Raw genomic sequence first — 17,336 nt, forward strand, 5'->3', positions numbered from 1 at the left:
CAGGCAGAAACAGGCCAGAGCCATGCCCCAAGCCCTGTAGCAGCAGGGATGGAGAGGAGCCAGCAGGAAGGAGGGTCAGTGTCCTGGGAGGCTGGTGGAAGGAGACCTCCCTTGTTGTGGCAAATTTCATCATTCGGGACTGGTCAGATCCTGAGGGTGCCGGACCATGGAGGTCCAACTTGTATATGCTACATTAGTGTACTGTCATTTTTAGTGACTACAAGCCAGTGGTTAAACATGGGCAGGAACAGATATGTATCATGGATCAAAGTGGCTGTAGTGACCTCTCTAGAATTTAATTATATTAATAAATATTAAAACACAACTAAAATTATAGCTTAGGCAGAGCGTGTTTAACCTGTGTTTAGAAATCCATGGCAGTGAGTCTGAGCCTGGGTCTACAGACTCAGGTTTGCAGGCTCATGCCATGGCACTAACAATAGCAAAGTATACATTGCAGCTCAGGCTCTGAAGCAAGCCTCTATCTGTGCACTTGGGCACAGATACTCACCACTGCAGTTTTAAAACAGGATGTAGACCTACCCTCTGTCCGTCCGTCCTTCCGTCCTTCCTTCCTTCCTCCCTCCCTCCCGGCCATGGTGTTTCCTACAACTGTATTCTTTTGTGTATCCTAACATGCAGTCTGCAATTCATATTTCTGTAGTCTTGATTTTGATACTGTAATCTTGCTCATGCACAGATGTGAACTGATCTGTAACTGTGGAGATGGAGTTCCTCTTTGGTTGATTGACAAAGTTTCTTTTGTAGCTTAGGAAAGAGCTCTGCCTGGATTAGGGGACCTTCTCTTACATGATGATCACTTCTCCAGTTGCCCACAACAGGTACTGGTTGACCTACCCTTCCCATTTCTCTTCATTAGCCAAGTTGCAGGGCTGCTAGTCTCATTTCTCTTGCCTCCTCTTCCTTCTCACTAAGTACACGATGACCAAAGATCCTGGCATCTAGCCTGGGCAGCTACAGTGCTCTGGTCCATTTCAGACCTGTGGTTCCCATTGTCATCTTTGAAAACATTTTGGGCGAGGAGGAAATCAATGCAGACTGCATTCATTTTAGAGGTAGTTTGTCCAGATGGGCTTGAATTCGGTTCTGACTAAAACTGCAGATTTAGTGAATTTGTAAGCAAACATAAAAGTAACTTTCCAAAGAATTATTGGTGCCTGGTTTTAACACCTGTAAATTTTTGTGGAACAGTAGTTTCTCGCTGTTTACCTTGTGTGAAATAGTAATGGCAGATTGCCTCTTCACATCTTGTATTGAGTTGGGTTCCTGAACTCAAGAATATGCTCATTTCCCTATCAAAATACAGTCTTATAGCAGTGCATGTTTGGAGTCAAAGGATTGTGTTGGAATTGTTAGCCTTTTTACCACTGGCTTGCCCATGTCGTCGTCATGTTAATATCATGACTCCGAGGTAGGGAGGAGTTGTTAGGCCTGGCCCACTTGCAGTAAACATTCTGCAGTGTTCAGGATGTGCAAACAATTTAATTGATGATATAGCATCTTGTTTTTTGTCTTGAGATTGAAGAACAGAGGAAAATAACGTGCATTTTTCCCATCCATTTGGGAGCATTTTATTTCACAAATTATTTGCATTTCACAGTCCTTGGATTAGCAGAAATTATTTCCATGCATAATTTTTTTGAGGGGGTGGGGTACAATAATTTGGCAATAGTATCACTCTGAACAGATTCTTTGGGCAGTTTTATTCACTAGATGGAGCCTCGTACATACATACTATAATGCAGACTTAAACAGAACTGATCCCACTTATTATGTGAGATGACATGCAGCTATAAGAAATATATTTTAATTGCAATAATGTTTTCCCTATCTGTCCCCTGCTCAAGATTTGCCTTGTTGGTTTGAAATGCACACAACACTCATAGAAATAGTGCTTCTGCTCAGTGGTGCAAGTAAACAGAAGTTCTTACCAGTAGGGATGTCAATGTGTAGACTATATGATTAACTGATAAGCCTCGGCTTATTAGTTAATCTTGTCAACCACATGCATTTCCCCCTTCCCTTGTTGCCTCTCTGAGGCAGCAAGGTGGGGAGGAGCAGGAGCCGATAGCTTTTAAGCCAGCTCCTTGTAGATGGCTCCCCACAAGCACCAGATTCACCTACCTCCCCCACCCCTGCACTTCTGCAGGAGTGTGGAGGATGAGGGGGGTAGGCTGGAATGGATAGGCATGGGGAGCTGGCTTTCAAGCCAGTTTCCTGCATGTATTGGCTCTGCGGAACTGCCTGCCCTGCTCCTTGCTGCCTTCTATTAGAGGCAGCAGTGTAGGCAGGGAGGCTGCTGCGAAGCAGCCTCTGTCCACAGCGAGCCTGGGCATGCTATGGGCCGAGGCTGCTTCATGGCAGCAGCCCCTGTCTGCGGGTGGGTTTGAGCTGTCCATGGACAGAGTCTGCTCTGCATCCTATGGAACAGACTGTCTGTGGACCCAGGAGCTCAGACCCCTCCATAGGCAGGGGCTGCTGCCACCCCACGCTGCTGCCTCTGTATCAGAGGCAACAGCGCAGGGTGGCAGGGGACTCCCAGGAGTGAGGTTGGCTGCTGGCCCCGCCCCTGGGGACTGTAGTTGTATAACCGCACAAAATATTATCAGTTACACAACTGTTCATTTATACTATATCTAATATCCCTGTTCACCAGTCTGGGACGAGGGAGGGCACAAAAGCTAAGGGGAGGCAAGTATGTGACTCCGCCCTGCCCCAAGCCTGGGCCCCCACACTTTTCCCTTTTACTCCCCTTCCAATCCCACAGTATGTGGAGCGAGGGCTGGGGCATTATGGCATCTGGAGGAACTGCTGGCAGTTCTGCTGCTTTCCTTGTTGCCCCTCTCAGTAAGGAAAGAAGCAGAACTCCTGTGTGAAACCAGAGCAAAGCTACTGAAGTCTGTTGTGAAACAGGGCTCAGGCACTGGTCCCCATCCTCACCCTTGTTCCTTTGTAGAGCTGTTGTGTCTGCGTCCAGAGCTGCAGGGGCAGAGCAGGGCGAACAGTTCTGCTCCTTTCCTCATTGGGAGGGGCATAGGAAAGGGAGCAGAATGGCTGTAGTGCTCCCAGCCCCACCTCCTAAACACCAGCCCTATACACAGACCTGGCAGTCAGCGGAGGGGGTGGCTGGCATGGAGTCTTTCTGGTACATAGCTTACTAGTTCCGCAGACCAGACTGTACTGGCCCACTTGCACATTTCTTGTGCTAAAATTTCTGAAGCCTTAGTTTGATATAATGCATTTTTATAGGAGTAAAGGCATTTAGAGATTAACTTATTTTAAGACTCGCCCCCGTCTCCCCCCCCCCCCCCCGCCCCCCCCAAAAAAACAACCCTCCAGCAATCCCTGGCAGGACCTTGGTTACAGACCAGTTGTCCAAATTACTTAGGAATTCAAAATTTATTATATAAAGCATTCTTACTCTAGGAAATTACTTAAACCCTCCTTAATAAAGTACAGTTTGTCAGTCAACAGTTGCTTTATGTAAATACAAGTCAACAGAGCTTATGCAAAGCTTTTGTTTCTTTATGGGAACATCATTTTATAGTACACATTGAAATAACACATTTCATACTTAATTTTCAGACTGTGACAATAACTTTGCCCCCTCTTTCTTCTAAGGTTACAGATGCATATGTTAAATGGGGCCCTCTTGGCATTGCTGTTTCCTGTGGTTAATACCCGCCTGGTGAGTAAACCACACCTTGTTTTCTCCTCTGGCTTTTTTATTCTGTACTCTTGGAGTTCACTAGTATGTACTTTCTTCAAAAATGCTGTTTCCCTGGAAAGTGGTTTGACCTTTGCAACAGGCTTAGGCTTTGTCAACAATACGCAGCTTTATAGGGACACAAGGTTTAGAAGTGTAAAAACTGTTTCATAGCTTTTGTCCACAAAAAAAAAAAAAAAACCTCCTCTCCCCTCCCCCATACCCTCATGAACCCCAGGCATTTACATTGTTGGCAGGAGACCACTGCTACTACTATTCACACTAGCACTTGCTAGGGCAAAGCTTTTGTCTCTGGGGGTGTGTATGTATGTGTCTCTTGAAGCAGTAAAAACAAATTGCAGGTGTGGCACATCACCCAACCTCCCAAATGCAATGGAAAGTTTGACCATTTGTAGTTCCACACTGCTTGTAAATTGATGATCACAGAAAGCTCTAATTTCCTAGCTTTGTTTTTACAAGGATTTCCTTTCTGTGAACATGCTGTGTGTACCCCATTTTGCATAATAAATTTGTGTGACCAGTAGTCGTGTATTTTTCTGAGTTACCTGAGATGTGGGAAAAGTGCTGGCTTGAGAAATTCATACAAAATGGATGGAAATTGGTCCCAATCCTGAAACATAGAAATAGCATTTTTAAGTGGTTTGTCTTTAAAAGAATTAGAAGATAGAGCTTGTCATACTCAGATGGTGGATCCATCAAGTTGGATGTCCTGTCTTCAGTAGTTGATAACACCTTACTGCACCTGGAACCTTGTGGCAAAGCTGCTTGTTGTAAGGTCTTTCCTGATTGCTGCTGCAAACAGCTGGCCATCACAAGACACATTTTGTTCTTAAATGATTGTTTTTAATTTGAATTTGCAACAAGAGAGTTACACGATATTGTTCTCATGGGGATAGCAGGCTCAATATGCGGTTGTAGAATATGCTTTAAACTACAAAATCTTTATGCGCTAGCATTGTTCTATAATACATATGCCCAAAGAAAGCAATTCTCATGGGGGCTGGAGAGGGCCTGAACTGAAACAAACAAAATTCACTCTATCGTGTGCTGCTTTGCAGCAAATTGAAAAAGGTAGTATCTCCCTCTAACTGTGGCATGAGGGAGAAGGTACAACGTGACAAGTTAAATATTTGTGGTCTGATACTATACTGCCTTACACTTAACTTGTCTTTACTAGGGAAGATGTGTGTTCTTAACATAACTTCTTAAAATACTAGTGAAGGCTGGTTAGTCCATACTTAGCACACAAATTAACAGGTGAAGTTAAGGCCTAGGTTCTCCCTTATTTTTTACTTCAACCTGCTAACAGATATGAGAACGCACACTGTCTTGTCTTTGTTAGGCTTTTACTTCATGTTTATTAACTCCGGTTAGTAAAATTAAACTAACCCACATTTTTTTCTAGTGAGAGTGGAGCCCTTGTGTCATCTCCACTGTGTTTATTCTCATTCAGGAATGTTTTACATGTACATAGGTGTAAATGTTCATTCAAGATGCAAGGCAATGCAGAATCAGGTCCAAAGTGCCCACCTGGAATCTCTTATCTTTGAAATTACTTGCTCTTGTGGATTCATATCAAACGCTAACTTCACAGGGAGTTGACATGACTGCATTTGTAATGTCAGCCATGGGAAAGAACTGTTTGTTTATTCAGGCAGTCAATTCCATCCTGGTCTTTCAAGAAGGGAAAGGTTCATAGCTTTTAAAAGATATTTCTCCGTGAAGAAGGTCCAGAAAGGTTTTACAAGAGGGGTGAACAAATACTGTCCCATGGGCTGGATCCGATCTGCCAGGGTTAGCCTCTGGTGGGCTCCCACCCTGCCCTATGTAGCTGTACCTTTGCAGATATAGGGATCACAGTTCCCGTTGGCTTTGGATCGTTGTTCCTGGCCAATAGATGGCAGCTGCAATCACCAATACCTGCAGAGGTGCAGGTAAATATAGTGGCAGGGGCCAACCAACCCCTGGTTTACACGATGTGAGCGCTAGATATAAATACCTGTATTTTTATCTTGAGGCATGGACAAACATTAGTGTATGCCTCATCTATGATGTGCATGGGTATGGTACGGTAGCTAGGCGTGTTACATTTGTAAATGCATAGAATGTACATGTTAGGGAGTATTTATATGCATACATCAGACATAAGAATTGTATTCACTCTGTTTCTTGATTCTGAGTTTTTAAATCTGGGGCAAACTCAGATGCTGAAGAGGTAGTGATAGCTGAATTTATCATCATCTGGAATAATTTTTCCAATTGTGAACTGTTTGTAATTGGTATTGGGGGTAAATGGTAAGACAGTGACCTACTGAATCTGAGCTATGTTAAAAATGCCAAGAGATTGGCTTTTAAGAGAGATTTATTTTTCCTTGTTATATTATGTACATACAGTGCTTGTTCACTGAGATGCCCGTCAAAGCACTGAGAATATGGTTATAGGTAAATGTCATTTTATTTAATGATGTTGTTCCATGTGGATGGAAAATATGGTACTTGATTACTGAAATTCTTTTATGGTTGCACTTATAGTAGGTATAATTTAAAAGGGCAGCAGCTCTTAAATTTATCTACTTAATGAAATATTTGTGTAACCTGCCAGTTGGCTAGCCCAGAATAGGGTTAATGATATTCTTCACTAGTAAGATTACTGTGTGCTTTAGCTGAGAGAAGTTGTAAGTATTATCATAAAGCCAGAGTTACTGGTTGTCCATTTGCAAATCCTGACTGTCTTTCTAGCATTGGTCTACATAAAATCAAAGTAGTCTCATTTGTATTGAATTTTATTAATCCCCCTAGATGGTTTTGGTTGATCACTTTGTATCCAGACCGTGTGAGGTCCGTGGCTGTGTCTAGACTACATGCCTCTGTCGTCAGAGGCATGTAGATTAGACACATAGGCAAAGTCAAATGAAGCCACGATTTAAATGATCGCGGCTTCATTTAAATTTACATGGCTGCCGCGCTGAGCCGACAAACAGCTGATCAGCTGTTTGTCCGCTCAGCACGCTAGTCTGGACGCTCCCCTGCCGACATCAAAGCCCTTTGTCGGCAGCCCCGTTATTCCTCGTGGGATGAGGTTTACCAGGGTTGCCGACAAAGGGCTTTGATGTCGGCAGGGGAGCGTCCAGACTAGCACGCTGAGCGGACAAACAGCTGATCAGCTGTTTGTCGGCTCAGCGGGGCAGCCATGTAAATTTAAATGAAGCCGCGATCATTTAAATCGCGGCTTCATTTGACTTTGCCAAACAAACAAATCTACATGGCTCCGTCGACGGAGCCATGTAGTTTAGACGTACCCCATCAGTCCTGGCATATAAGCATTGTTTCTAAAAATTCAAAACATTTTAGTGAGACACAGTACCATTACCAGAACAATGTATTAACAGCATTCACCTGCCAGATTACACTTTATAAATAAACATGAAAAATGATTTGAGAAACGCAAGGTTAAAGATGATAAAATTGGTGGTGGTGTTTTGTTTTGTTTTAATGATGTGAGTCCTTCTCTGTAGTATAGTATAAGTTTCTGCTATAATTGAATGAAAACCCAAAAGACCAACTATGCCCAGATGAGAAAAAGGTACAGTGGAGGGCAAATAGAAAGATCTTGGGTGAGAATTAACTATAAGTTATTTGAAAGGATGAGCTACCAACCTTACTTATCAAGAGAATAAATAGATTGTATAGATGTTTTCAACTGGTGGGTTGCAAGGCATTGAATATGTTACAACCTAGAACAAAGAGAATCTTGTTCCTTCTCCTTGCATCCTCTTGTCTTTCAAGAGGTAGACAGAATATTTGATCTAGAAATTCACACACAAATTATGTGTGTATCATTATCACTGTTATTTCTATAAAGAATAAAACATTTAGAGAATATAAAAAAAATTCTCTTTGACTAAGAGGTTACCAACGTGAAAGGCTGGGAAACAAAGCATTAGGTAATGCAAAATCAGATTGTCAGTGTCAAGTGTAGGAAAAAAATTAAGGCATAAATATAGGAGAAATAAGCACCTGAGGAACTAATGCAGAAGTGCTTTGCATATCACTATGTGCATTAATTTTAGAGTGGAACTGTTTTGCTTGAAGCTGGCAGTTATAGGATTTGCCAAATTCAGTGGAATTACTCATGCTTAAATTTAGCTATGTGCTTATCTTGATGATTTGGAGACCATAGTTAACATGAGAAGATAGCGATGAGGAGTCCTGTGGCACCTTTATAGACTAACTGAAGTGTAGGAGCATAAGCTTTCGTGGGCAAAAGTGGGTCTTTGCCCACGAAAGTTTATGCTCCTACACTTCAGTTAGTCTATAAGGTGCCACAGGACTCCATCGCTTTTGCAGATTCAGACTAACACGGCTACCCCTCTGATACATGAGAACATAGGACAGTATATAGTGTTTCTGAAGTTGAGATTTCTATCTTGAAGTAATAATGTTAAATATATTTTTAGAGTTGGATTGTTTAGACACTGCACAATATGAGTGCTAAAAGAATAATCAATTTAAATTCGGTGATTGGCATGCTCTGTTTGAAACTCAACCCTTTGTAGAGTGGCAGTAAATGGCTTAAACGCACTTAAATGTCACTTAAGTGTTCAAAAGAATTATTTACCTGAGTAAGAAGACCTTCACATTGAAATCCCAGTATAGTCCGCATGCAGAAACCTTGAGACCCAGTAATTCCAGAATATAGGCCATAGTACTGTGCTGTCCACATGTGTCTATTTGACTGGTTGAGTATAGCTAGTTCGCTGTAGCAATAGCAACTATAGTGGGTACTGCTTAAGAGCTGGTTGGACACCAGGGATTTTTGAAGTGGCCCTGGGCTGCTCTGGCAGGGGCAGGGCCTAAAATGGAAGGGGTAGGGCCAGGATGCTTCCAGGCTTCCTCACCCACAGACCATGATTGGTCGGGGATGGGGTGCCCCTTTGCTCCCCCCTTCCTATTAAGCACCTATGCCCCTGGCAAGGCAGGAAGAAGCTTTGCATGCTCCCCCACCCCCAGGCCAATTACGGTCTGGGGGTGAGGGAAGCGCACAAAGTTTCCTCCGCCCTGCCAGGAGCATGAAGCACTTTGAAGTGCCATGTGCACCTTACAGGGTGGGAGGAGGTTTCGCACACTCCCCTGCCCCCAGGCCAATCAGACCTTGGGGTGGGGAGTGCACGAAGCTTCCTCTGCCCTGCCCCTGCCCCATGAGGAGCACGTGGCACTTAGAAAAGTGCCGCGTGCTCTTGGCAGGGCAGAGGAAACTTCGTGTGCTTCCCCCTCCCTCAGGCGCTAATTGGCCTGGGGGTGAGGACGCGGCAGGGCCTCCGCGGGTTGAATCAACCCTCTTGGCGGGCTGAATCTGGCCCATGGAGGCCCTTTTGCCCACTCCTGCCATAGGCCAAGCAATGCGTGAGCAACTGAAAATTTGACAGTCATAGCTTTTGGGCAGTAGCCTGTAAACTTCTGTGGCTGTAACTTTTAACTGTATTCTACATATTTTTTTTTCTGTGCTATTGAGCAGCAATCTTACCATCACTGATTAAATGTTCTTGTGTTGTCCTGCAGGAGTCCTGCTCTATCTAAATGGTATGTGTTCTGTTTTAAAATGTAGACAAGCAATTCAGAACCTTGAATTATTTTCAAGGTGTAGAGTAGCAAAAGGTCCAGTGATGATGATGATTTAAATGGGAGCTAAAAAAAAACAAGTTAAAAATCACTTAGAAAAGTTAGATGTCTGCAAGTCACCAGGGCCTGATGAAATGCATCCTAGAATACTCGAGCTGATTGAGGAGGTATCTGAGCCTTTAGCTATCATCTTTGAAAAATCATGGAAGACGGGAGAGATTGCAGAAGAGTGGAAAAGGGCAAATCTAGTGCCCATCTATAAAAAGGGAAATAAAAACAACCTAGAAAACTACAGACCAGTCAGATTAACTTCTGTGCCAGAAAAGATAATGGAGCAAGTAATTAAGGAATTAATCTTTAAACACCTGGAAAATAATAAGGTGATAGGGAACAGCCAACATGGATTCGTAAAGAACAAAGCTTTCTTTGATAGGATAATGTTTTGTGGATAAGGGAGAAGCGGTGGACGTATACCTAGACTTCAGTAAGGCATTTGATATGGTCTCTCATGATATTTTTATCAATAAACTAGGCAAATACAACTTAGAAGAAGCTACTATAAGGTGGGTGCATAACTGGCTGGATAACCATTCTCAGAGAGTAGTTACTAATGGTTCACAATCCTGCTGGAAAGGCATAACAAGTAGGATTCTGCTGGGGTCTGTTTTGGAACCGGTTCTGTTCAATATATTCATCAGCGATTTAGATATTGTCATAGAGCAGTGTTTCTCAAACTGTGCTCCGCGGAGCCCCAGGGCTCCGCGAGACATCTCCAGGGGCTCCGTGAGGTTGACAAACTGGAAACATCGATAGGGACAACACATACAATCAGTGGACCGCTGGGGCTCCGCATAAATTTTTACGCATTTAAAGGGCTCCAGGGCCCAAAAAGTTAGAGAACCGCTGGCATAGAGAGTACACTTATTAAGTTTGCAGATAATATGAAGCTGGGAGGGGTTGCAACTGCTTTGGAGGATAGGCTCATAATTCAAAATGATATGGACATACTGGAGAAATGGTCTGAGGTAAATAGGATGAAGTTTAATAAGGACAATTGCAAAGTACTTCACTTAGGAAGGAACAATCATTCTCAAACATACAGAATGGGAAGCAACTGTCGAGGAAGGAGTACTGCAGAAAAGGATCTAGGGGTCATAGTGGACCACAAGCTAAATACAAGTCAACATATTGTGTGTGACGCTGTTGAGGGGAAAAAAAAGCAAACATGATTTTGGGAGGCATTAATAGGAGTGTTGTGAGCAGGACACAAGAAGTAATTCTTCCACTCCACTCTGTGTTGATTAGGCCTCAATTGGAGTATTGTGTCCAGTTCTGGGCACCACATTTCAAGAAAGATGTACAGAAATTGGAGAAGGTCCAGAGAAGAGCAACAAGAATGATTAAAGAGATAGCATGACCTATAAAGGAAGACTGAAAGAACTGGGCTTGTTTAGTTTGGAAAAGAGAAGACTGAAAGGGGACATGATAGCAGTTTTCAGGTATCTATTAGGGTGTCACAAGGAGGAGGGAGAAAAATTGTTGTTCTTGGCCTCTGAGGATAGTACACGAAGCAATGGGCTTAAACTGCAGCAAGGAAGGTTTAGGTTGGACATTATTAAAAACTTCCTAACTGTCAAGGTGGTTAAACACTGGAATAAATGGCCTAGGAAGGTTGTGGAATCGCCATCTCTAGAGATATTTAAGAGCAGGTTAGATATATGTCTGTCAGAGATGGTCTAGATGGTGCTTGGTCCTGCCATAGGGGCAGAGGACTGGACTCCATGACCTCTCGGGGTCCCTTCCAGTTCTAGTGTTCTATGATTCTAATTGGGAGAACTAGGTGATTGGAAGGAAATACTGGTGGTAAATTCATTTCTGTATTGTCAACATTTTGTGTGTGATTTCAAATTTTGTGGCTGACTATGTTCTAGTGACTTATTTATTACGCCCTCAGAAAGCTGATTTAAGTAGAATGCACAGTGTGGGTATTTGTTTGGGTTGTTATACTCCCCCTTTCTCTCCCCTTGATTTTTTTTTTTTCATTTCAAAGGTACTGGGGATCTGTCTTGTAGTGACAAAAGATAGCTGCTTGTTCTGCACTAATACCTGATCTTTGCTCAGGAGCTTGCATATGAACCCCAGAGTGTGAAACATTATTCCACGTGGGTTGGTGGTGGTGGTGGTGTTTTTCATTTGTGTTCTTATAGTTAAAATCTTTTGTGCTTTGAGACTATAGTTGTGTAATAAAGATTCTCTGTAAACATGTCTATGCTCTGCCATCTTTCTGCTCTCCTCTGTCCCATGAAGTCTCATATGTATTCTGAGCAGCCTGTTCGAGTTGTGAAATGACATTGAGCTATTTTTTAAAACACACTCTTGCTTATGGCTCCTGATGTAAATAATTAGTATTATGGTGATAATTATACAGTAGCTGCTAACACTCAACATCATAGGTTATGAAAATTTAATTGCAGTTCCTGATCGCTTATGAGTCATGAATTATGTTGCTTTTGGACTTCTTTCAGTATAAGCATGTTATTTAGTTTATGAATGTTGATATGTTCAGCCTGCAATGAGCAATTAGGATAGTTACTAAGGAGAAAATAATCAAATATACATTTAAATCTAACAGTATGTGCTTAAGATGTGTGAAGGCTGGATTAGACTGCTATCCATAATTCAGACCTAAGTACATCTCATGATTCCAAAGCCGAATTTATATTCATCTTATTTGGTGCTACTAACTGACTTCACTGGGGCAAAAGTTTTATCCCTTGTTTATAAGTGACCAGTGCAGTTTCAGGAACCTACTGATGGGTGAGAGAGTAAAATTGACCAGTCTCATCCTAGATGAGTAAAGTGTTAACATGGTGAAAAGTAAAAATGAAACTATCATCTGGTTTTGGAGGTGTCAGTAACGTGGATCGAAGGGGTTTAAAATGTGACTGTCCCATTCTGAAGTGAAAAACAAAATAAGACACAATCTGCCCATTCCACCTAAAAAAGACAGTAGTTCATATCTGGAGTGGGTGTTAACAGGTGTCACTCAATCATATTCTTGTACGTTTTTCAGAATCCAGTTTGATACAATGTATGTTTTATCTGGGCTGTCCAAATGGAGTTAAAACTGAGCCATTTCTTGTCTGTTCTTCTGCTGTTCTTTGTTCCGTGCCGTTTCATTGTAACATGGAGTCAGGAGAAGATCACTGCAGGAATTCAGCTTAACATAAAGAACGGGTTAATATAAAATGTGTTGTTCCTACAAGAGACTGTTTTAAAAAAAAAAAATCCCCAGTGTTGAACAGCTGAGACAGATTTAGATATAGACATCTGCTAATTGAAAAATGTGCAAATTTAGATACATAGTACCAGACTCCTCTAATTTAAGGTTTACTTCCCTTTCCATGTTCTGGTGGATAGTGGGGCGATATTTTGGGGGCAGTGGAGATTCTCCAGGGAACATGCAAATGCTTTCAACATCATGTGGAATTCTGTGACTAATGAAGTTTGGCGGATTTCAAGGTCTTTTGTCCTGTATCACGTACCTTTTGAAGTGAGCCTAAGACACATCTGTGATTTAACACCCTCCATGGTAGGGCTGGCTTCTATTTTCTATCCTTCTATGGCATAGCATTATATAGGCACTGTTTTGTGGACCAAATTCTCTTCTAGTCTAAATTGTCGGTATCGTAAGCTCAAACGGCATTTCACTTATTTACAGTAGCAGCTATAGATTTTAGCTCATTGACCTAAAGGTGCTCAAGTGATTCCCTTCAGGTTTTAGCAGAATTGCAGTAAATTAGAATTCACATGAAAATGTTTCTCTCCCCCCCCCCCCCCCCATATGCTACCCTGTCTTGAGAGAATTTCACTGTTGGAATGGAGTTTGGGCTGAGTGTGAGAAGTGTTTCTTTTGTGATAAATACTCATTGTCACGTCAAGTCATGTTACATGCTGTCCACTCACAGCCTGGAAACTATGCTTTGAAGACCCACTCTCATACCTGTGATGCGCCGAACGGTAGCCTTCACTGCTATACACAGGAGTGTGCTAGTTTATTCATAAGACAAAATATGATGTGACTATCTTCCTTCCTCTCCTACAACTTTAATCTCCTCCTTCCTTGTCTCATTTCACAGAATTTTCTTATCTGCTTTGTACTTACCTGAGTGACCCTGTGTTATCTCTTGAAGTTCTCTCAGGCATGCCCTTATCCTTTTCCTTACTCTCTTTAACCTCACTTTCATCTGGTGCTTTCCCCTCACAGTGCAAGCATGCATCTTAACAGAAAAAACCCAAATCCACCCTCTGACCTCACTTAACCTTTCCAACTACCACACTGTCTTCCTTCTACCTTTCATCTCTAAGTTCGTTGTATGTCTGCAATTGCCTGGATTTTCTCTTCTCTTCCTAGATCTTCTAGAATCTGATTTTTGTGCCTTGGATTCCAGTGCAATCTCCTTTGCCAAAGCCTCAAATGATTTTCTCTTAGCAATCTAGCCAAAGCTCAGAACCAGAACTCCAGACTCGTCCTCCTTGACCTGTCAGGCACCTTTGATACCACCAAGCATGTTCTTGTATTTGAAATCTTGCCCTCTCTTGGTTTCTGTGACTCTTTTCACCTGGTTCTCCTGCTAATGCTCTAATCACTGTAGAGGATCCTCCTTGTCACTTGTCCAGCTTTGTTTGGTTTCTGTGGGACTTTCTCTTGGTCCACATCTTATAGATTAGGCCTTCCTGGTCCGGCACCCTTGGGACATGATTGATCCCAGATGAGGGATTTTTACAGACCACAGGAGGTCATTTCAAGGACCCCTTGATGCCCCTTTCCCCACTTCTTGGCTCTTACCTCACTCATGTCATTTCTGAATGTGGCTGAAAATGATTTTTCTAGCCAGTAGCCTTAAACCAGAGCTGCCCCCCTTAGCTCCTTCTGCTGCTCCTCTCTATTGCATCAAAATAAACTACTTGTCTTCACTTTTAAAGCCCCTAACAGCCTATTCCCATCCTACTGATGTGTCTCATTCACTGCTGAAATGTTGAATTTTGCTTTTGATCAGTCCATGCTGCCAGTTTCCATTTACCATTTGTTAAATTTTCAAACGTGCTGATCTTTGTTCTTTTGAGGAACCTCCACCTGTACCTTTGTACTTGTGAGGAACTCAACCTAAATATCTGCAAAGCCACTTCTTTTTTCTCCGTAAAGCAATCCTTTGCTTTAGGCCATGTGGGTATGCGGTCAACATAAGCAGTGTTCTATAGCATTGTTTCCTGGTACTCCCTGTCTTTCTGTCTGCATCTAATACTGTGGCGTTCTGCTCCATGAGTGGGGCTCCTAGGCGCTATGCCTGTATAAATAATTAATGATATACAGCTGTGAAATGTATCAGATTCCACATAGATAACAGATGTTAAATGTTGAGCTAAAATCCTCATTTGATCTGTCTGCTAATTTATCAGCCATTTCAGCATCCTGCCTAAATAGGCATGCACCAACAAACCAATGCTGAATAAAGAATTGAAGCAAATAGGATGTAACCGAAAATGACAGGTGTACAGTGCTGGGTGCTCTCCAGGGTATTGACATCAGCAAATAGTAAAACATGGGGTGAAAGATAAATATTCCTCTATAGGCTGGTGAGTATGTGCCAAAGAATTAGCAGTGGGTGGCAAGATTCAAGATTATAGTATCCCATAATGTTTTATGTATTCAGGCTACTGCATGAATGGCTCAGCTGGTGAATTTTCTATATTAAGAACTGGCAGTATAGTTCTGGAGGCAGGAAAGGAAATGTAAATAATTGGGAACATATAAGAGTATAAGAACAGTCCTATTGGATCAGACCAAAAGTACATCTAGCCCAGTGTCTCCAGAGGGAATTATCAAAACAGGTAAACATTAAGTGATCCATACCTTTGCCCATTCCCAGCTTCTGGGAAACAGATGCTAGGGACACGATCCCTGGCTAATTGCCATTGATGGAGCTATACTCTCTGAAGGTTGTTTTGTTTGTTTTTTGTTTGTTGTTGTTACAGTCTTTGACTTCACAACAGTCTCTGGCAGGGCTTTCCGCGGGTTGACTGTGTGTTGTATGGGGGGAAAAAAGTCCTTTGTTTTAAATGCACAGTCTGTTAATTTCATGTGGTGACCCCCTAGTTCTTGTGATGTGGCTATGAAAATAATATATGCAGAATGATGCATAAGAGCAGGAGACTGGGAATCTAGTGATGTGTTTTCTAGTTTTTGCTACTGATCTGATGCATGAGATTGGCCAGTTCATTTGGTATTCCAGAGAATTGTCTGTTGGGTGACTGAACTAAGGATGACTGTGTTCCCATGAATGCTGGTGGCTGGGTATTAGAGAACTGCACCCTCAAATGTAAGGTAATCTCGGCTATCCTTTTTACATTTAACATTTTTCTCAGAAGGGGAAAAAAACCATCCTAGAAAAAACTTATTTTTACTAATGTGTCCTTTAAAAAAATAAAATGTGTATATCAATCTGCTAAATGTGCTTGCTCTCCAATTTGAGACACAGCACATCTGATATTGTGCACACTTTTTGTTGTTATTGCACAAAGGAAGAGTTGCTAAATGAACCAGTGCGCTCTTGTTCCAAATCTAACCTGTTGAAAGTGTCTTCTGAGTTTCCCTTTCTGCCAACAATAGTCTGATTGGGTCACAGTTAGCGATGTAAAATTTTGATTAATTGGCTAATTGAATAATCGATGCAATATTCTGACAGTGGCCAGTGCCAGATACTCCAGAGGGAGTGAACAGAACAGGTAATCATCAAGTGATCCCCCTCCTGTCATCCATTTCCAGCCCCTGACAGGCAAGGGACACCATTCCTACTCTCTGGCTAATAAGTATTGATGGACCTAATCTCCATGAATTTATCTAGTTCTTTTTTGAACCCTGTTAAAGTCTTGCTCTTCACAAATATCTAGATGAGTTGATGTACCCCCTAGAAGATCTGTTTGTACTTCCAGGAGTATGTGTACCTCTCATACTGTTTTACGATGAGAGGGGATAAAGGGTGTAGTTTAGGCCTTGACTATGTAAACCCTTCCACAGTTACAGAAGTGTGGAACTGTGTTAGTAGGGCACCAGGTGGGTGCAGGGGTTTGCCCACACAAAGCAGTTTGCAGTAGTGCTGCTGTAGTGAGTAGACTCCAGTGTAGCTATCAGAGACTGAAAGTGCTTGAGCAGTAATTGGTTTTGTGTGACCCTTCGTATTGCATTAACAAGACTAGAGAAAATCTCTCTGCTGGATTTAAAGCTTTTTGTTTTGTTGGCTGGTGTCCTAGAAATGTTGTGGTTGACGAAGTTAAAATAGGACCAGTCTGGAGGTTCTCTGTCTCTGCTGAGGTAGATGGTGCAGCAATGGCATGTCCTGAAGCTATTGTACCATCTGGATTCAGAGGCCTTTTAAATACATAGTCAGCAACAGTGTCAAACTTGGATCATTATTTACTGTGCAGCTGTCAAGGGCACCATGATCATATATTGTGACACAGCTCCTACTCCAACTTGGGAGGTTCTGTACTTTCAGGTGGCTTGCTTGACACCGAGGCTCATAGCAGCCCTCAGTTTACACACCACACCTTGGGCATCAGCTTGCTGTTTCTTGAGCTACTTTCATCATTGGCCAGCATTAGGTAATGAGGGAAAACCAAACTCCCCAGTCTCGGTGGACACCCTAATGATACAGGGCTAGGTTAACCCTTTTATTTTCCTCAGCCAGTCTTTTCCTGGAGAGGAAATGAGGAAGTGGGTATTGGGTGAGGGAAACAAGGGCCCACCGTCTACTCTGGGTTCTAGCCCAGGGCCCAGTAGTAGCAGATCCCTATAAAAGCCACCAACACCAGATGCAAGAGAGCTACAAATCCCTGGGCTATTCCCTACGCTTTCCCCAGCACCTACCTTATCTCAGGTCTTTCTACTAGAATCTGCTGGTGCTTGCTC

At 42.5% G+C, this 17,336-nt stretch overlaps 1 protein-coding gene across 6 annotated transcripts in view; it reads left to right on the forward strand.

Moving 5' to 3' along the window:
• Nucleotides 1–17,336, forward strand: part of TMEM164 (transmembrane protein 164) — a 93,470-nt gene that overhangs the window by 45,174 nt on the left and 30,960 nt on the right. For 4 of the 6 annotated variants that reach the window (XM_089781847.1, XM_075940926.2, XM_089781848.1 and 1 more), the window contains one exon: nucleotides 3,643–3,709. The exons of 1 other annotated variant lie outside the window; for it this stretch is intronic. In XM_089781847.1, the coding sequence (XP_089637973.1) occupies nucleotides 3,643–3,709 (67 nt within the window). Of the gene's footprint in view, nucleotides 1–768; nucleotides 843–3,642; nucleotides 3,710–17,336 lie in introns of all 6 variants that reach the window. One more of the 6 variants, XM_075940927.2, reaches the window with a different exon arrangement.

The sequence above is a fragment of the Pelodiscus sinensis genome, chromosome 13 (genome assembly GCF_052426305.1).
Source record: "Pelodiscus sinensis isolate ZL-2025 chromosome 13, ASM5242630v1, whole genome shotgun sequence".
In the NCBI taxonomy this organism is placed as follows: domain Eukaryota; kingdom Metazoa; phylum Chordata; order Testudines; family Trionychidae; genus Pelodiscus; species Pelodiscus sinensis.